Source organism: Sipha flava, unplaced genomic scaffold (assembly GCF_003268045.1).
Source record: "Sipha flava isolate LNK unplaced genomic scaffold, YSA_version1 176_pilon_pilon, whole genome shotgun sequence".
Classification (NCBI taxonomy): Eukaryota; Metazoa; Arthropoda; class Insecta; order Hemiptera; family Aphididae; genus Sipha; species Sipha flava.
In genome coordinates this window covers 3,025,344-3,044,235 of record NW_020272062.1, presented here as the reverse complement: position 1 = coordinate 3,044,235, position 18,892 = coordinate 3,025,344, and the positions used below count along the sequence as shown (strand labels likewise).

General features: G+C 23.8%; 1 protein-coding gene across 1 annotated transcript; it reads right to left on the bottom strand.

The window, feature by feature from the left end:
* Window positions 1-9,546: 9,546 nt before the first annotated feature.
* On the bottom strand, window positions 9,547-15,855 carry LOC112680377 (N-acetyl-D-glucosamine kinase). The gene is made up of 8 exons (XM_025550461.1): window positions 15,263-15,855; window positions 15,089-15,173; window positions 13,564-13,662; window positions 13,363-13,504; window positions 13,129-13,239; window positions 12,792-12,921; window positions 11,026-11,203; window positions 9,547-10,400 (listed from the first exon to the last, which is right to left on the bottom strand). Exons 1-8 carry the CDS (start codon window positions 15,292-15,294, stop codon window positions 10,131-10,133), a joined length of 1,047 nt encoding a protein of 348 aa, XP_025406246.1. The 5' UTR covers window positions 15,295-15,855; the 3' UTR covers window positions 9,547-10,130.
* Between the last annotated feature and the right edge of the window lie 3,037 nt (window positions 15,856-18,892).

Here is an 18,892-nt window from a genome sequence, read left to right as displayed (position 1 = left end):
ATATTAGAAAATAATCAAATTTTCCAAATTATTTATATCTAAAGTTAGCAAGGATTTTTATTGATAATTAATTATTTAATTAATAAAGTAATCAAAAATAAATGTATAATGTTAAAAATGATAGATGATATATTATTCCAAATTTTTTACCTAATATGTTCTTATGTATTATTATTTTGATTTATTTAAAAATGTATAATTGCGTGGCAATTTTATGAATGTATATTTAGATTTAAAACTAAAACCTTTGATATCTTTAGATGTAGATAGGTTAGGACTAGAAGCATCTTATTGTAAAAAATAAAAAATTAGGGTTAAGGCAGTTAAAAGTTTTTTCAACTTTTTGTTCTACCCAAAAATCTAAACATAAGTTACCCTTTTCTCACCATAAAAAAGGTTAGAATTTATTACATAATTTTAATTTGGCATTCTATATAAGTTTTAATGTATTATATTTTCTACAAAATAAAATCTAAACTGATAAATGTTTATTACAAATTTGTTTTGTTCAAATTATTAGGTTTATATGGTCCTTATTAGAAGTATGGGAATTCTAATCTTGATTCAAATTTTCAGTCTAGATAAAATTCCGTAGCACTTATCATTTAAGTATTTGAAAATGCTTATAAAATTAATAAAATATAGAAAAAATAGAACAATATTTTATTTATACAAAAAAAATTAATATATTAAAACTTAATATGTAAGTTGTTTTATATAAATAAACTATATCCAATACTAAGAAAACAATCATTAATATATATATATATAATTAACTAGCCATCTTGTATTATACATATTGGTCAATATATTTTGCATGAGTCATTCTAAAATTGGTTATTCACCTCGAAGAAAATATTCACAAAAGTATGAAGTGTATATTTCTGTTTATCAGAATGATTTTTATTACATTTAAATTTTAGACATAATTGTTTATCAAAGCGAAATACAATAGTACAAAAATGCCTTAGTCCACTTATTTAGATCTAAATTGTTATTTTATCACTTTCAATTTAATTAATTCTGTGCACTTTATGTGTTAAAAGTAGTGTTATACATGGTAATGCAAGTAGCTTATATTATTAGAAATAAATGTTAACTACTTGTCCTTACTTAAATATTATCACTTGTGTTGAAAAAAAAATTATATCTCATCTTAGTAACATAACCATGACAATATACTTAAACTTTTTTACATAAATAATATGATATGGGTGATTTAAATTAAATACAAATAGTATCTTGAATTACGTTTTACAAAGATTAAATATTTATTCTTCAATGCTATTATATTTTTTTTAGAAATATATTTAGTCAGATAAAATCAACAATGTAAACCTTATCATCTCTTTCTTTTAGTTCTTTTATATTTTAAGAGTATTAATAATTATTTAATTTCATATATTTGCCAAAATACTATAAACTATTTTTTAAAAAAAGGTTCTTAAAATTTTTATGTAGTTAGAAAAATCTATTAATTAAAGTAATTTTGTTTATGTACCTAATTATTTTCATCTGAAACCTGAATTCTGAAATCTTAATTTATAATAGTTACTGCTTACAAATTGTACCTTTTATAACACATTTTACAGAATAATCTTATTTTTGTTAAGAAATAATTTTTCTTTTTAATATTTATTTATGTTAAAATTGTAAACTGTTCTTTTTTATAAATGTAAGTCACTCTTTATAGAATTTAAAATTGTATTTACTAGTTGTTTTATTAAATATTTTTCTCATCCTTTTTTTTTTTTTTACTCAAGTGAATAAAGTATTGCATTATTTGTTTGTTTTGCACTTAGATTAATTTTAGTTGATTTTTGATGTTTGTTATTTTTGGGATATTTGATATACCACAAAACACTCAGTAAATAGTGTATGCACCGAGCACAAATTAATTGATTTTGTTTTTCATAGTGTTAAACTATTTGATTTTTGTGATTTTAAAAGGTTTTACAGAAGTAAATGTATGGGAAAGAACATTGTTTGAGTCTAAACTTCCCGATGACAAGAAGTTTGTACACTTAAAGGAGACAACTGTTTAAATCAAGAAATAGGTAAACTCCAAAGATTTGTTATCTGATTAATCATATTAATATTATTAATATTTATCATTTCATTTTGAGATTTGTTGCTAAGTGTACGTGGTAAAATTATATGAAGAGATTACTATTCGATTTATATTCATCTAGATTTAGTTTCTTAATCATTAGGCTTAATATAGCTTAATTCATTAAGCATTATCAACATATATTCCCCGAATAATAATTTATCTAAGGTTTAATGTATACCTATCTTATCTAGGTTCGATAAAGAGACAGAAGTAGGTATTGGTTTCAATAATTTTAAAATTACTTATTAATATAAGTGAAAAAAAAATAAATATGTTGGTACTTAGGACCATTGCCAGGAGGGTAAAAGGTAACCTACGCCCCGGGCGCAATTCCTGAGAGGGCGCGAAAATAAAAAATATTCAATTTATGTAAAAATCAAAAACGGTCAATGTTGTAAATTTTATTTACAACAATTTCAACGTCCTTTATATTAATTTAAGCAATTGTTAAAAATAATATCTAATTATTATAATATTATTAATATTATTAAATTAAAAATACATTTTGAAGTTTCACTCCAATCACCATATTTGGTTGCTACAGTACTGTTGATACTAAACAATCCATACAAGTATTATAATATGTTATCTATTTAAATATCTAAAAAGTCAATGGATACAAACATAATTAAAAATGTTTAGTGATGTGTTCAGGGAGGAGGTCATATATACAATTTGTATAATATTTATTCTTGCATCATGAATTATAAAATATATACAATGTATATACTATATGTATATTATACATATAGTAGATTTCTTCTTAGATTATCTGTAAATAAATGTATCTCTAGTTTTTAAATTTATTGTTTGCCAAATCACAAACAATTTGTAGTAAAAGAAAATTATTAATAATTTCATTTTTATTAACATTTTATTTGTTTTAATGGTAACAGTTTACAGTATAAAAATATTTATTTAATTTTTTTAAATTATTATGTTTATTTTTGTATGAATCTATACTTTGCTGTTATTTGCTGACAGATAATAAATTTAATTTTTAATAACTACTAAACAATTTTGCAGTTATAATTACTTGCATAACTACCTATTATAATGAAACTTATTATTAATATACATGTATCTTATACATTAAACCTATTTTTTAACAAAACTCATTTAAGTATTTAATTTGATACCAATTATAAATAATTAGTAAATAATAATTATTGATACCAAAAATAGCTATATTATTCAGTACATAAATTCTAGAATACTACTAAAGTAATATTTATATGTTTGTATGAATTTATATTCTTTACATTTAATGATATGAAACAGCAGTTTTCATCATAAAAAAAATAAATAATATTAATTATAGAGCAATAGGTATACCTATCATATTAAAATTATGAATTTTGTTCAAGCATTTATATGGTCAAATATATAATTTAAAATCAACTTTTGTTTAAAATAAAAAACAAAAATTACAGAGTTTTAAAGTTATTTGATCTATTATAACTAATTATTATGCATCCCATAATTATTTAAGTTTATATAGTATTCATTTATCTGTTTTTCAAATAGTATAATTTTTTCTTTAAAATAAAACAGTTAAAAATATACCTTGGCATATATTTATAATAATGATTTTTTCATTAAGATTTTAATCTGAATAATATAATGTTATATATAATTGACATTTTGCATAATGCCTAGGTATTTTATAAAATACCTAGGTTATATGTAAAATAATATTGAAAATCATATGTTTTATTTACATTGCCAAAAATGGGTCGGCAATTTGCATAATGCCTAGGCATTTTGTAAAATACTTAAATTATCCATATTGCCGGTAACATATATAATACTATTTGATGTGTTTTGAATATATAAATTAACTGATTCTAAATATTTATCTTGGATTTTTAAAAAATATATAAATATTTATATAAAAATATTGTGACTTAATGTATTTATTTGATTATCAGGTATAATATTGTAAATGAAATATCAAACCTTAAACATGAAAAGGTTAGCTGTACACAAATCAACATTTAAAAAAAATAGACTATAGTGACTGTAATTTACAAATTCATAATTAGTTTACATTTTTATTATTGATTTGTTTAAATTATTAAATTAATTTATAGTTCCTTTATTTTACTTATATACCTAGTTTCTATCTTAATATTTTTTTTGTAATATTTGTTTATAATTGTAAATAATGTAGAAAAAAACTTCATTCAAAATTGGCAAATTTCAGATTTTTAAATACTTTAGTGATTTGAAAAATGGTTTTGTGAAAAGTTTTAGAATTTTAGCAAAACCATATAAATGTTGTAAATTTTATGTTGTATTTATGGATCGAAGTAATTTCCTTTGAAATATATAATATAAAAAACAATTATAAATGTGAAGTTAGGTAGTTGAATAGTTTTAAAGTTATTGCTTAGTGATGTAGAATACATAATATTGTAATAATATATTCTACTTAATTTAAAACATAAATTAAAAAACAAGTTGTATATGGCCATTGCCATAAAGAAACTAGGAACCAACGTACCAGGTATGAGTTGTTAAAATGTATATGGTTACAGTTGTTATGGATAATATTGTATATTTATTTATTTTATAGTGTGTGTAGTTTTCTATAATTTTAATTGTATTAATCATTGACACTACAGTGATGTTTTTATTTACAGACACGAATCTAAAAATCTAAAACTAATATTTTATGGTAGCAAGGGGAAGGATGCACATTAAATCAAAATATCTAGGTAGAAGAAAAAAATTTTGATTCAAATGATATTATTTTTTGAAGGTATTTACAAAATAGTGTTATAAAAAAATAATGCATCAGATAGACTAATTGATTCGATTTATTAATTTTAAATAATATTTAGTAATAACGAATATGTAAATTAATTGACTGCCTACCTAAACTATAAAATTATATATATATATATAATATTAAATTATATTATAATTGGTAATTAGTAGGGCTCGGATTTATATGTATTAAAAAAAAAAAAATCAAAATATGTAACTATATAGGTATGTAATAACAAATCGCCTTATATATGATGAAAAAATTAAAATATGTAATATAAAAAAAAATTAAGACACTTGAATAGAAATTATTATAAAAATAAACCATATTCATCTTGATCTTGATAGCAATGAGATACTATATACATGCTCAAATTTTCAAAGTTAACCCCTATTTGCATATTGTACCAAAAATGGCACATATTAGTTTTTACTGTTTATTTCAATAAGAAATTATCCAATTCCAATACATCTTACATGGCCGAATTCGGCACAAAAACTAAACAATTCTAAGATACTTCTATCTAGCAATAAAATGACGCACTATAATTTATAAAATCTTAATCAAATATTTTTTGCAGCATTATCAGATTTTGAGTTTGTTTATTTACTTATTAATAACAGGACTTTTTTGTCATCGTTAATCAATCGTTAATTAATCAAAAAAAATACTGGACTGTAAGTTTTTTATTGCAGATTCTAAAAAATGTAAGTATATATTTATAGCTATAATAGTAAGTTATATCCATAGGCGTGCGCACAGGGTGTGCCGTGGCACACCCTGTGGCCCGTGGGTTTTCTTACGGCTTTTATTCATTCGTGGACTTAGTTTAAATTTTAAGCTACAAATAGTAAAAATTAGATAAAATAAATTAGGATCTCCATTAAAAATGACAATATATTAAGCCAAATTTATGCTTCTTTTTAGAAGAGAGGGTTAGGTGAGATTTGGTAAGGCTTATATAAAGGAAAGTGGTTAAATTTTCTTCATGGCACACCCCATACAATATTCCTGTGCACGCCTATGGTTATATCCAACATAGACTATGTGCCATATATGTGCCACTACTCTCAATAAAGACTCAGATAATTTGGCCATATTTGGCACTTCATGTACATAATGTATGATAAATTAACTCAAAAATAAAAAAATATTTTAATTTTACTTTTTATTTCTACTTTCCACTTAATAATTATACCTAATAAAAAGCTATTTACTAGGGAACGCACTAGTTTATATACTTACTTTCTTGAGATTGCACCTATAATTATAATAGTAGTGCAATATTAGTTTTATAGAAATAGTTCTTGTTAAAAATTGGTACTTATAAGATGTGGCATTATGAGCAGTGGCGTAATTAGGAATTTGGTTTAGGGGGGGATTATTGGTTTTAGCAAAATCTGTACACCTCATACAGTAACCTTCCCACGCCCCCAGAACAAAATTTTTAATAATTTAAAAATTTAAATTTTAATAATAATAATAATAATAACAATAGTAATCGTAATAATAATAATAATGATAATAATCATATTATCACAATATAATAAATAAAAAAAAAGTTTTTGGGAGGGGGGATTCAACCCCCTAAACCCTCCCTAATTACACCACTGATTATGAGCTATATTAATATTAATTAGTATTAATTGCTATTTTAATACGAAAAATAAAAAAACTTGTAGCGTGTGGCGGCGTCAGATGTACCAATCCCTTTAATGTTCAAACTATAAATCTATACTTCGTTACTATTTGTTTTTGTACCTATCGTATATTGATGTTGTGTAGTTTGAAATACTACGATTAACAACACTCGTAATCACATCACTTTTTCCATTAAAATGTATTACGTATTAACGTTGAACGTGACGTTATGATTATAATAATATTGTTTACAAACTAGTTGTTTTTCATTGCGATAGTAGTGTCGTAAACATTGCAGTTTGCACTGCACTACCATTCTTGCAATTAATCCGTGCAATTTAACGGTTTAACCACAATCCAGATGCATATTGTCTATTGCAAATGCATAGACGTGTGTGGTGTGCATCGAGCTTAAACTCGAATCGTTTTGACTAAAATTGTGTTTGATCTGAAATCATTCGGCCGACGATCTTATTGTTTATCAAGTTATGGATCCTTTCCGTTAATTCATTAATACTACAATTTTCGGTTTCCGTTACTTCACTACCGCTCGATAAATTTTCTATTGCTCTAAAAACTGTATCTTATCTTGTCTAATCTAAATAAAATTAAACGCATACCTAGATTAATGGTTAATGACTGTTAACCCGAAGCAGAAGGTATCTGGTTTTGATTGTTTGCATTTTTTTTTTATCATTTTATTACGCATAATATTATTATCAACTAATAATTATTTTAGTTTTATATTTATCATTTATAATGCTACATATTTTTACAAATGTTATGAATCCCTTATTTTTCGTTAGTAGCAAGTCAATTTTAATTTCTTCCAATTCTGTTACTCTTCTGTTATATTTATACAGTTTATCTTACCCATATAAAATAATTTTTAATCCATCATCAAGATATAATGTAATTTTTTCTAGTTTAGTAATTGTTTCAGTGAGAAAAAACAATTACTTTTTAAATAAGCTACCTATATAATTTTTTAAATGTTTGTCTTCAAACAATTATAATTAGTTTTATAATATTGTTACAAAATTAAAATAATAATTATTTAACAATATTATAAAAACTTAAAAATTTATTTTTAAAAATGTATAAGATTTTCAAAAATCTATTAATATGTAATTATATTCAAAATATGCAAAAAAAAAAATGGTTTTATTTAATCGAGGATAAGTCAAATTGTGGACATGTTTGACAACCTATTTGTATTTAAGGTAAAAAAACATGCAAGTGCATATAAATCCTAGCCCTGGTTATCTATATTATACTACTATCCCCACGTAAATAAATATGCATTGTTAATCCACAGGTGTATACAATTAAAATGTACCTATGTAATATTATTTAACTATAAAAGTATTTTGTAATTGTTGAAATGATTTAATCAAATTATACAAGTTGACAATCAAATATTAATTAAAACGTTAAATGTCGGTACAATATTGTTATAAAAATCATTATTCATTATTATTCAAATCATTATAAAAATCAAATTATTCCTGCATATTTAGATGAAGTATAATAGTAATATAATTAATATAATTATTTTGATTTTAGTACCTTTGACTCTTCGTCATAATTCATGATATACTTATTTATGTACTCCTTATTATTAATTATAATTAGTGTTAGTTTTAAGTTTATTTTACCACACATTAATACCAAATTGTATCAATGTATATCAAATTAATAAACTTTTGATGAAAACTACTTGTTTTATCTCAAATCCATTTACTGATCAGTGATAAAAAAATATGGACCTGTTACAATCATAAACTTTTATAAAATTCAATAAGAATGCAGAAGAAGAATCCAAATAATTATTAGAAAGCTCAGCATCCTGTATAATTACAAAATTAGTGTTTACACAAATTTTTTTTTATCAATTGTAATCGGTCAATGGTTAATTTAAGGTTTTTATAAAATCATTTTAAATGACAACCACCTATTTTAACCACTAATTATTTTTGGCCTATTTTTTAATGAATTTTTGGTAGTTAAACCAACTTATTTAATTTTAAATTGAATTTAAATGTTTAATTTTATAGTGCCCAATAAAATACAATAATTACTAGATTACGTTACTAATCCAATTTAAAATATCATAAATAATTAATTTGGACAACATTTAAACTAATTTTAATTAATTAATAACTAAATTTATTTATAATTTGAATAGGAATTAAATTTACTGTTAATTATTGATAAATGCCAATAGATCCATTAAATGTCACAAGATAAACAACATGCTTGCTTATTTACGCTTATTCTGCTATAAGTTATAATTCATACTCAAATTAAAGAGAAAATTATTCAGTAGATAAAATTATAATAACATGTAAACATCATTTTAATAAATAAAAGTGAAAATATGAAGCCTTAACAATCCTAAAATAATTATATTCAGTTACAGACAAAAAAATTGAAAATCACTCACATTTTGTAGTTTTTAAGTTAAATTGCTGTAACTTGGTCAATTTCGGACTTATAAAGTTGGTTACCTACCAAAAAATAGGCAAAAAATAATTAGTAGTTAAAATAGGTGTTTGCCATTAAAAAAAAAAATTGTACTGCGCATGTGTGTATATATTTAAATTAAACAAATTAAAAACTCATAAAAATACACATTTTTATGTCATAAAAACCAACAAAAAATCAGAATTTAAATTACAGCGCTCTACGCAAAGATATTGAGTGTTCTCAGTTAGCGTTTACACACTGTATATTCAAAATAGTATTGAGGTAACTATAATCTTTAAGTAATATTAACACTATATTTATATATAAATATCTCTTAATTTTATTATTTTTGTGATTATTGTACTACTAAAAGTATTAACTATTATAATTATCAAAAATATACATACTTTTAATTACTAATATTTCTTGTAACTTAAAGTATAATTATCATTAATAAGTAGAAAAGTTTAAAGAATTAATAAAAGTATAATTTTTATATAAACAAATAATAACAATGATATGAATAAAATAAATAAGATTATTTGGCCCCTTTCTTGGTGATTTTTAACAAAATAAAATAAATTGATATTTTAGTTATTATGGAATATCAAAACAAGGATACAAACAATGGGTAATTGACAGGGTATTTGTTCCTAAAGCTTTTGTTACTCCAATAATAACTATATTTGGCATATAATGCCATATTCTAAATCTATCTAATAATAAAATAAAAAAAAATTTAAATTAAAATAATTCATAGTGCTAAAATAACAAGTAAACAAAAATGGGCAGAGGTCACAAATTTAAAAGTAAGACTTGAGTTTGTAAATTCGCATGTAATAAATTAATAAGTTCTGTATTGTGATGGACTGGTGAGCTACTCAATACACTGTATCTAAAAGTTTTTTTTTATTTGTACAATAAACTAGGCCATATTCAAAATACTTGATTTAATAAGAATATATAATATGCATGTACACTAGTTACACAATTACATGTGAACATACAAAGTTCAGTCTTACTCTAAGGCACAACCATACATAATAATAACAATACAATAATAACATACATAATCAATTAAATATTAGATATAAAACGTAATGGTCACTAAATGGTAAGTTTCTTATTATAAAATTATTGATTATATACATAATGGAAAAGTTCCCTATAATTATGAACATAATCAAATGGATAGTTATAGTTTAATTTTTTTGTAATAAGATAAACACCACCTAAAGCAACAGTCTTTTCGAGCACTAATAAAGTAAATTCTTCTATTATGGTTGTTTGTTGTGAATTGTAATTGTTAAGTTGATTTATAAATCCTTTTTTGAGCAAATCCCAGCTTTTCCAAACAGATCCAATACATACCACGTGCAATCCACCATTTTCTTTATGTAAAACCTATTAAGAAACAAACAAATATAATTTAAATTTAACTTCATTTTCTAATTTATAAATTGTAACATACAATTTTTTTAATTCCTTTTAATGCCTATTCATTATAGTGTATTGTGGTTTAAAAGTAACGTGCTATTTTAGTTGAAAACCAGCAATTTGATAAGTTGTTAAAATAATACATTTTTAAGAAATTCTATTTTTTAACCATACAATTTAAAATTCTCTTTGACAATACCCTACTTTTTTTAAATGTAGAAAGAATAAATTTTACTAATTTATAATTAAAACAATTAATAAATTTGCTAACAATGCCTTATTTAATACCCAAATAAAGAAATATAAATTAAAATAGAAAATATGAATAGACAAAAATAAGTGAATTAAATACAATTTATAAAAGTCGGAACTTGATTTATTTTATACATACCCATGAACTACTACTTTCCCATTTCTCATACAAAATTAAGATAATCATGTTCTAAATTATAATTATCCACCCAAAATAATATCTTGTGTTACCTTTTATTTATAATGCACTATATACTAGAGCTTGTGACTTAATGAATGTAGATTATTTAAGTTTGTAAAATATATCTAGTTGAAAAATAATTTTAAAACAGAATCTTACTTTGTCAGCACCAGGATATAGTGATTGTATAAATTTTGCTAATTCTTTACCAGCTTCATCAAATATCCAACAACTTAGTTCGTCTCCATTTTCAGCCAATTCTGATATTGTTTTACATAAACTTGCTATTTCAGATTTTTCTTTTTTTTCGCCATAAAATACGTTCAATAAATCTAAACTAAAGTAAAATTGATATTTGATTATTGAGTTCTAGATTTTGGTATTAAATAAATCTATATATAATCTTAATAATATGTACGATCGGAATAGAAATAACTTATTCAAACTAATTAGATTCTATGCTTATATAGTTTAAGTTAGAGAGCCTTGATATTAAAAAGAATGGCCAACTGGTGTGATAGCAGCCATTAATCGTCTAAACATTTCCCGCCTTTTTTAAAATTTAACCGCTTCAGTTAGGGGCATTATACACTCACTTTTTAGTTAATAACCTTATTATAGCTAATGTTGTAAAGTATTTGAGTATTGGTACTCAAATACTTTTACAAGTATTGAATAAGTACATATTTTAAATACTGTTTATTAATAATTATTAAAGTGCATTTCAAAAACTATTTTATTCTATTGAATACTTTTTTTCCAATTAAAATCAGTATCGAACAAAATTATTTGAAATATATTAACATAAAATTTATAAATAATTAAGATAAAATAATGTTTTTTGATAAACATTAAATTTACATAATTGATGAAAGTATATATGTTTATGATTTGGTAATGTATTTACCAATAAAAAGTCTTGTTCTGCATTGCTATTATGAATTTGAATATAATAGGTATTCATAACATTGGTTATAGGTTTGAATAAATTTTTATTGAAAGAATACAACTCTAATTGGATAAGCTTTTTTGACTATTAGTTTTCCAATAAACTGATATACAACCATTTATATATATATTTGTCCCAAAAATTATACTTCAGAAAAGTTAAGAACAGTAATAAACACTAAAAAATCGTCATGAATTATTAAAATGAATTAATATTGAATAATTTCAACGAATAAACTAATGCATAAAATATAAATATTTGGAAGATTAATGACGTCCATAATCAATGATAACAGTCAGCCAATAGAAAACGTTCATCGAGTTGGCCACTCTTTTATACATCAAGGCTCTCTAATTTAAGTGATTCATAATTAATAATGCATGTTGTTATGTATATTAGGTTGGAATCAGACAGTCACATAAAGATAGAAATTTAATCAATTTTAAATTTAAAATATAATTAAATGGTTTAGTTTTTAATGTATTCTCTACAGTTATTATACTTATTTATTATAATAAATCTAATTAATTAAAACTACTAAGATCAGAATACTATAAATTGAAGGATAACTTTGAGCAAAGTTCATATCACTGGCCAACTTAGTAAAATTGATGTAATAATTATTATAATATAGAAAATTTGAATTGAAAGATAGTATTTTAATGTATATATTTCATAACATATATCATAATTATTTGATGAAAAAAAAATATTAATAAATTATAAAATTAAATCATAATTTTAATATTTATAAACAATTCAAGAATTACATTATAAAAAAAAAAAATTAAAATGCTTTCTTTCCAACAAAAATAAAATTATTTTGATTATGTTCTATATACACTACACAATTTATAACATGATTAGTCATGAAATTATAAAATCATAATTTAAAATAAATTTTGATGCATTATTTAAATATAGTTTACATGGATATTTCAAGTATTTTAGAAATGCAATCATAATATATACTTACACTTTATCAATATTAAAATGTTCCTTTATTGCTTCCCATACTTTATCAATTGAGTAACCATTAGGAACATAATTAAAATCTTCTAAATGATCAAGGCAAATTTTTATGCTTTTGAAAGCTATCCAAAAAGCTAAAACATGAGAAAATGAGTTATGAAAAATGTTAATAATTATAAAAATACTTAATTATAACATATGTATCATGAAAAAAATTAGTTTTTAGTATAAAAATATCTTTTAGGTAATATTTATATGACAATATTTATAAAAAAAAGTATAACTATAATTATAATAATTTAAGATTTTTATCAAATCTACGAAGAAATTGTATTTCTTACCACTGCCTTCATCACCAAGTAAATGACCATAACCACCACATCTTTTTATAGACAAATCTGGATTTATAAGTAAACTGTTTGAACCCGTACCAGAAATAATAACAGCTCCACCTTACATCCAATAAATATTGAATTAATTTTAATCATAATAAATATACAATCATTTCACTGTATAAGAATAAATGTATAGTATTTAATTTTTGTAATATAAAAAATAAAAAGTTTTGTATATACCTGATTCACAAGCTAATGCGATTGGTGCTAATGTATCACTAACAACAATTACTTCATGAGTAAGATCTGGATAAGATTCTTTTAGTTTATCTTCAAATTTTTTACAGAATGCAACACTTTCACATCCACTTAAACTTAATCCCTGTAAAAAATTATAATTTAAAATAGAACTAAAAATATAACTATTAAATGTATACGAACCAATCCATTCAGTTTGATATTGTTGTTAAGATTAGCTTTTTCAAGAGCTTCTTTAATTAAGTCATTAACTCGAGACAAACAAGGATCAATCCCAAGAATCTAAACCATAAAAAAAACTATCAAATTTTTTATATAAACAAACATTTTTCAATAAGTAATACATTTATGTATTATTATTGGCATTTTAATTTCATAACTCAGATAACCTCTTGAAATATTCAATTTGACGTAATTTATCTTATCATAGGTAAAAAAAAAAACCAAGATTAAATTATTGAACATATTAATTCATTATACAGATCATAATATCTGTAGTAAAATGTTAATATCACTATGTGTTTAAGTTTTATAAAGTTTTATAGGTCAACAGCTACATAAATAAATATACATAAATGTTATAAGTATAGATATTTGTATGATATGATAAATTTATTTATTAATTTCAAATAGTATCTAAAGAGCAATAAATGTTTAAAAAAAAAATGCTAAATTAATGAATTAAAAATTTTGTACATGTATGAATAACTAAAGTATTTATAACATGCATTAAATTTAAGATAAAACAAAGTGTACCATGAATTATAAATTACTTAAAAATGCCTGAATTATGTTTATTTTTTCAACTAAATTATTTGTTTATACATATATAAATTATAGGATTTTGTTAAAAATATATAAAATTAATTGAACATCTCTGTATTTATCTAAGTATTATTTATTTAGAAATATAAATTATGCTAAGTATAAATTGTTACATATTTTTTGAAGGCTAGTAAAATAAAAAATATAATTCTTGGAAAAAATGAATTACAAAATAATACTAATTTTGAAAATTTTTCAACAAATTAACATAACATTTTAAATAAACCTTAGAAAATAAGTACTTATTTACTTTTCCCAAATTTTTTATAGTTTTATCTATTAATTGTTACATTTATTATCAATTATTTTTTAATACAAAAACATATATTAATGATAATAAATAATGATAGATTAGAATAATTATTAGTATACAAACATTTTAATAAATAAATAATTATTGATCATTTTCATAATAAAAAGCATTTTTATAGGCAAATATTAACACTGAATGTCCTTTTTTTTTTTTTTTTTTTAATGGTAATTCTATTTACAGTAGTATAAAGTGTATAATGAATAATTGTAAGGAACTCAAATAAAATATTCATTATAAATATAAATTGTGATTATAATATATATGACATACACAAAAAAAAATAATGATCTCAAATAACATTATCTTTATAATAAGAATGATCATAATAATAATGAGATTAATAAATAGTTAACAAATAATGATACTTGTTAACTGTTAAGAAAACTCATTTAATCCTTGTGATAAGATTATTTTCGAAAATAATGAAAATGATTAGACGTTTTTTAAAATTAAATAAATAATTTATTATATCATAGATTACTGAGATGAATAATAATTATTCGAAAAGAAGCAATGAACAAAAGTGCGTGCGTGTGAAAACATGGTTTAGTAGTCGAATAATTAACTTACCCACGGGTTCGTGCCTTGTCCTTTGATCTCAGCCAATATGTCTCCATTCCCGTTGGTTATGACGACTGTGGAAACCGAAGCGCCCCTATTTCATAATTATAGTATATTCTTAAATATTAGTATTTAAATGGACAGTTCAAGTAGGTACTAAAAAATCGTTTAGTTTCAACTTACCCTTCAATGCCGCCGAAAAACGCGTCAGTCATGTTGTTAACGGGATTAGGTAGTACAATAAAATAAGACCGTTCGAGTCAAAGAGATGTTAAAAAATAAAAAAAACAAAACGGGTAGAACAAGTTGCGCGCAATTGAAATAAATATGCGGAAAGATACTATTGTGCGTACACGCACGCCACACGCAGAATATAATAATAATAAATATATATAGTATTTATCAGTATTAATTGAGCGTAAATCGTTAAAAAATCGAAAGCAAATGTTCGCATATATATTGTATATATTCTGAAATTTTATGTTGTACAATAATAATATCGTATACTTCACACCGTTACATTAAGTACAATAGTAATATTATTACTGAAATAAGGTGAAATGGTTTCAAGAATTTCTAATACCGCAGGCTATACAGCGAAGTCGGACAGTACAAACTATTGGCAATTTAATGCTACGCAGCACCAGTGAACATCACACGAGGACACGCGAACGAATGTGTGTTGTATGCGAGTACTATACCTATTAGTATATAATAATAATAGTAATAATAATAATTTTATATTAAATTTTTATTGCGGAGCAACGTCGGCGGCGGCGGAGACTTTGATAACACGACCGGAACACGTTACTCGCGTGATATCAGTTGGTCGGCAGCGGTACGGTTAGTCGTACAACGGTGATAGTGGTGGTGGTGGTGAGAATTGTTTCGTAGTAGTCTGAAGTAGTTCAGTTTTGTATTGTATATTATGCGGCGATTGTAGCGGCTCTCCGGAAGTGATTACTGTGCAAGAAAGTTTGGTACTCGCGGCAGTCGTCCCGATACATTGAACATGTTCTCGATCTGTCACCGACCTGTATAATATATATATATATTACGGGTAAAGTTCGAAAATTAGTAGTTTACACGTTACTCGGGTAAAATACACCTTATTCATATGAATAGTATGATGTGCACATTATCCAGTGTGCTATGGATAAGGTATGAAGTAGAAAAAAAAACCAAATCATATTAATTCAAAAAAAAATTAAATAAGCAAATTATATATAATTTAGTTACTATTTTACATATAAAAAAAATTTTAAAAAATTAAATATAGTTATTTATTAGAACCGTTCAGATTCGGGTGGCATTTTGAATTGCAAAATATTTCTCCAAATTTACATTTACATGTACTTTTATTTTTACACAAACATTTTTTAAAATTTTGCCCACCGAATAGAGATTGTGTATTAGCTATTTTACTTAAAGATTTTTTTTGTAGCCGACACTTATAAAACGTTTATTAATGGTTCATTATGATTTTTTTGTTTTTGATCACGTTTCTCATTTCAGATAAAATGTATGTCATAATATTTTGATTTCGTAATAATTTAAAGAATTCTTATTCTTTTCATTAATTCATTTATTGAATAAAATTTCTCTTTTTAAGAAGACAAGTTTTTTTTTTTTTTAAATAACTAAATGATCAAACATTAATAAACCAAATAAGTGAAATCGAAAACAAATAGCACCGCACTGAAATTTAAAATATCAATTCACATGATTTATCATAATGTACAATTTATACTCACATTTGATCGTATTTTATTAATATCATCCACAATTTATATTTTTTTGTATTTTATTTTATGAAAACACTTGGTCTACTCAAAGATAGATAATAATACAACTTACCCGGTTAATGTACCTACAAAATAAACGTTCTACAGATATGTTTGCTTTTTTTCAATAAACATGAGTTGTGTTCACATTACCCAATTTTTGTATTCTACCCGTAACATATACATATTATCCTGATATATAGGACGACCAACGATTTATGTATAGTGTTTTTTATTTTAAAAATTTTTGTACATAATGTATTAATTAACTATATTAGTATTTTATCGTACCTATACGATTATACCTACACCGATACGTTTTAGACCAAATTTCAAAATAAATATTGAAATCAAAACAATAGCGAAAATACAAAACTAAATTATACGCATTATAAACATTTAATATTAACATACATTAGTATAGTATAGAAGTATAGAATACATATACTCAAGTTGTTTAAAATATTTAAATCATATACATTCGTTTAACGACTTGTTGTTGTAGGTATTATCTTATTGATGAATGTTGCTTTAGCGGTCCCCGTTTACGATTAGCGCCTTTCCCGATGACCGGTGTTTATTTCAGGTTAGGTTTTCCCCTTCTATCCTAGGGGGGCATGGGGGCAACTAGAGCCTAAATATTGGGGGTGCTCAAATTGCTGAAAATAAAATTGAATGGTATTCAATTGTAATTACTATAGATTATATAAATCTGAAAAAAAATAACTGGAGCACTAAATGTGAATTCAGGGCTGCTAAAAACCGTCTTGCGCCCCCCTAGTTGCAACTATGGGGTGTATCGTACATTTTCGGGGGTGAGGGGAAACAGTAGTAACGGTATGTCGTTGGAGTAAATAATTAATAAATAAATACATTTTTTCGAGGGTAATACTCTCGGTCATTCCTTGAAATAAACACTGTCGATGACCACCGAGAATATTCGTGGGTCCAGAAAATTGATACAATGACCATTATTCATTTTTCGCGTAGCAATGCAATGCTATGTTAATTTTCCTAATCGGACTAAAAATGATACATCATAACTAGATAACTATGCACATATTTACGTCCAGTGCCATATTTAGAAATTTCAGGACAGGGACATCACATATTTTGCCATCCCCTGCCCCAAAAAAATTTTTTATGATTATTATAATTTATTTTAACGATTTCTGTATAATATAAATCATAGTATATTATGTATATATACTTTATATGAAGTATATATTTCATACATTATATTACAATATATGAAATTTAAATTAACATACAGAAAAAAACCAATAAACTAAAAAATTTAAAACTTTTTTTTCTTGATTCAGAAGTATTAAAGTCATTGATAATTTTTAAAAGGCTAATGAAGTGATTATTTCAGCTTCAATTGATTATACTACTAAAGCTGTATAGTAATATTGTACCATTGTAAACAGTAAATAGTTTTTTATTTTTATTTTTTTAGTATTAAAAATAAACGTTCTGTACGGTTTTAAACGAATATTTGAAGTTTGTTTTTACGTATATCACGGATCGTTCGGGTTTATTGCGTCCTCAGTGTGTGTATCGTTTTGAAGCTCTATCGAACGAATCAATGAAAATTAATCGTCTGTTCGTACGCAGTATAATATGTTTTGTTTGTTTTGTTTTTCTTTCACGTAATTTATTCGTCCTAACGATTACCTATGTATTAAACCTATCTTTATAGGTACACATATAAACCCTCGAAACTATACGAATATTGCACATAACATTTATATTGTTCGTGTGGAATGAGTATAAATATATCTGATTGCAACTCATATGTTAAACATATTTAAATACGTATTGTTGTTTTAACTTATGGCTAATAAACTAATATATTACATCACATTGATGTGTTATCAGTTATCACGCAGTTTATTTGATACTTTAAACTGTAGACAAAGGCATAGAAAACGAGTTCAATGTTGCTCATTTGTCCAAGGCGAAGGTGCTCACAAATTGAGTATATACGCACACACATATATATGTATCTGATATAGCCTTTTTTTCC

Coding starts and splice junctions, on each gene's coding strand:
- LOC112680377 (XM_025550461.1), bottom strand. CDS start 15,294: ATGACTGACGCGTTTTTCGGCGGCATTGAAGG. Junction 15,174..15,262: donor TTTTTCGGCGGCATTGAAGG/GTAAGTTGAAAC, acceptor ATTATGAAATAG/GGGCGCTTCGGTTTCCACAG. Junction 13,505..13,563: donor ATATCAAACTGAATGGATTG/GTTCGTATACAT, acceptor AATTTTTTACAG/GGATTAAGTTTAAGTGGATG.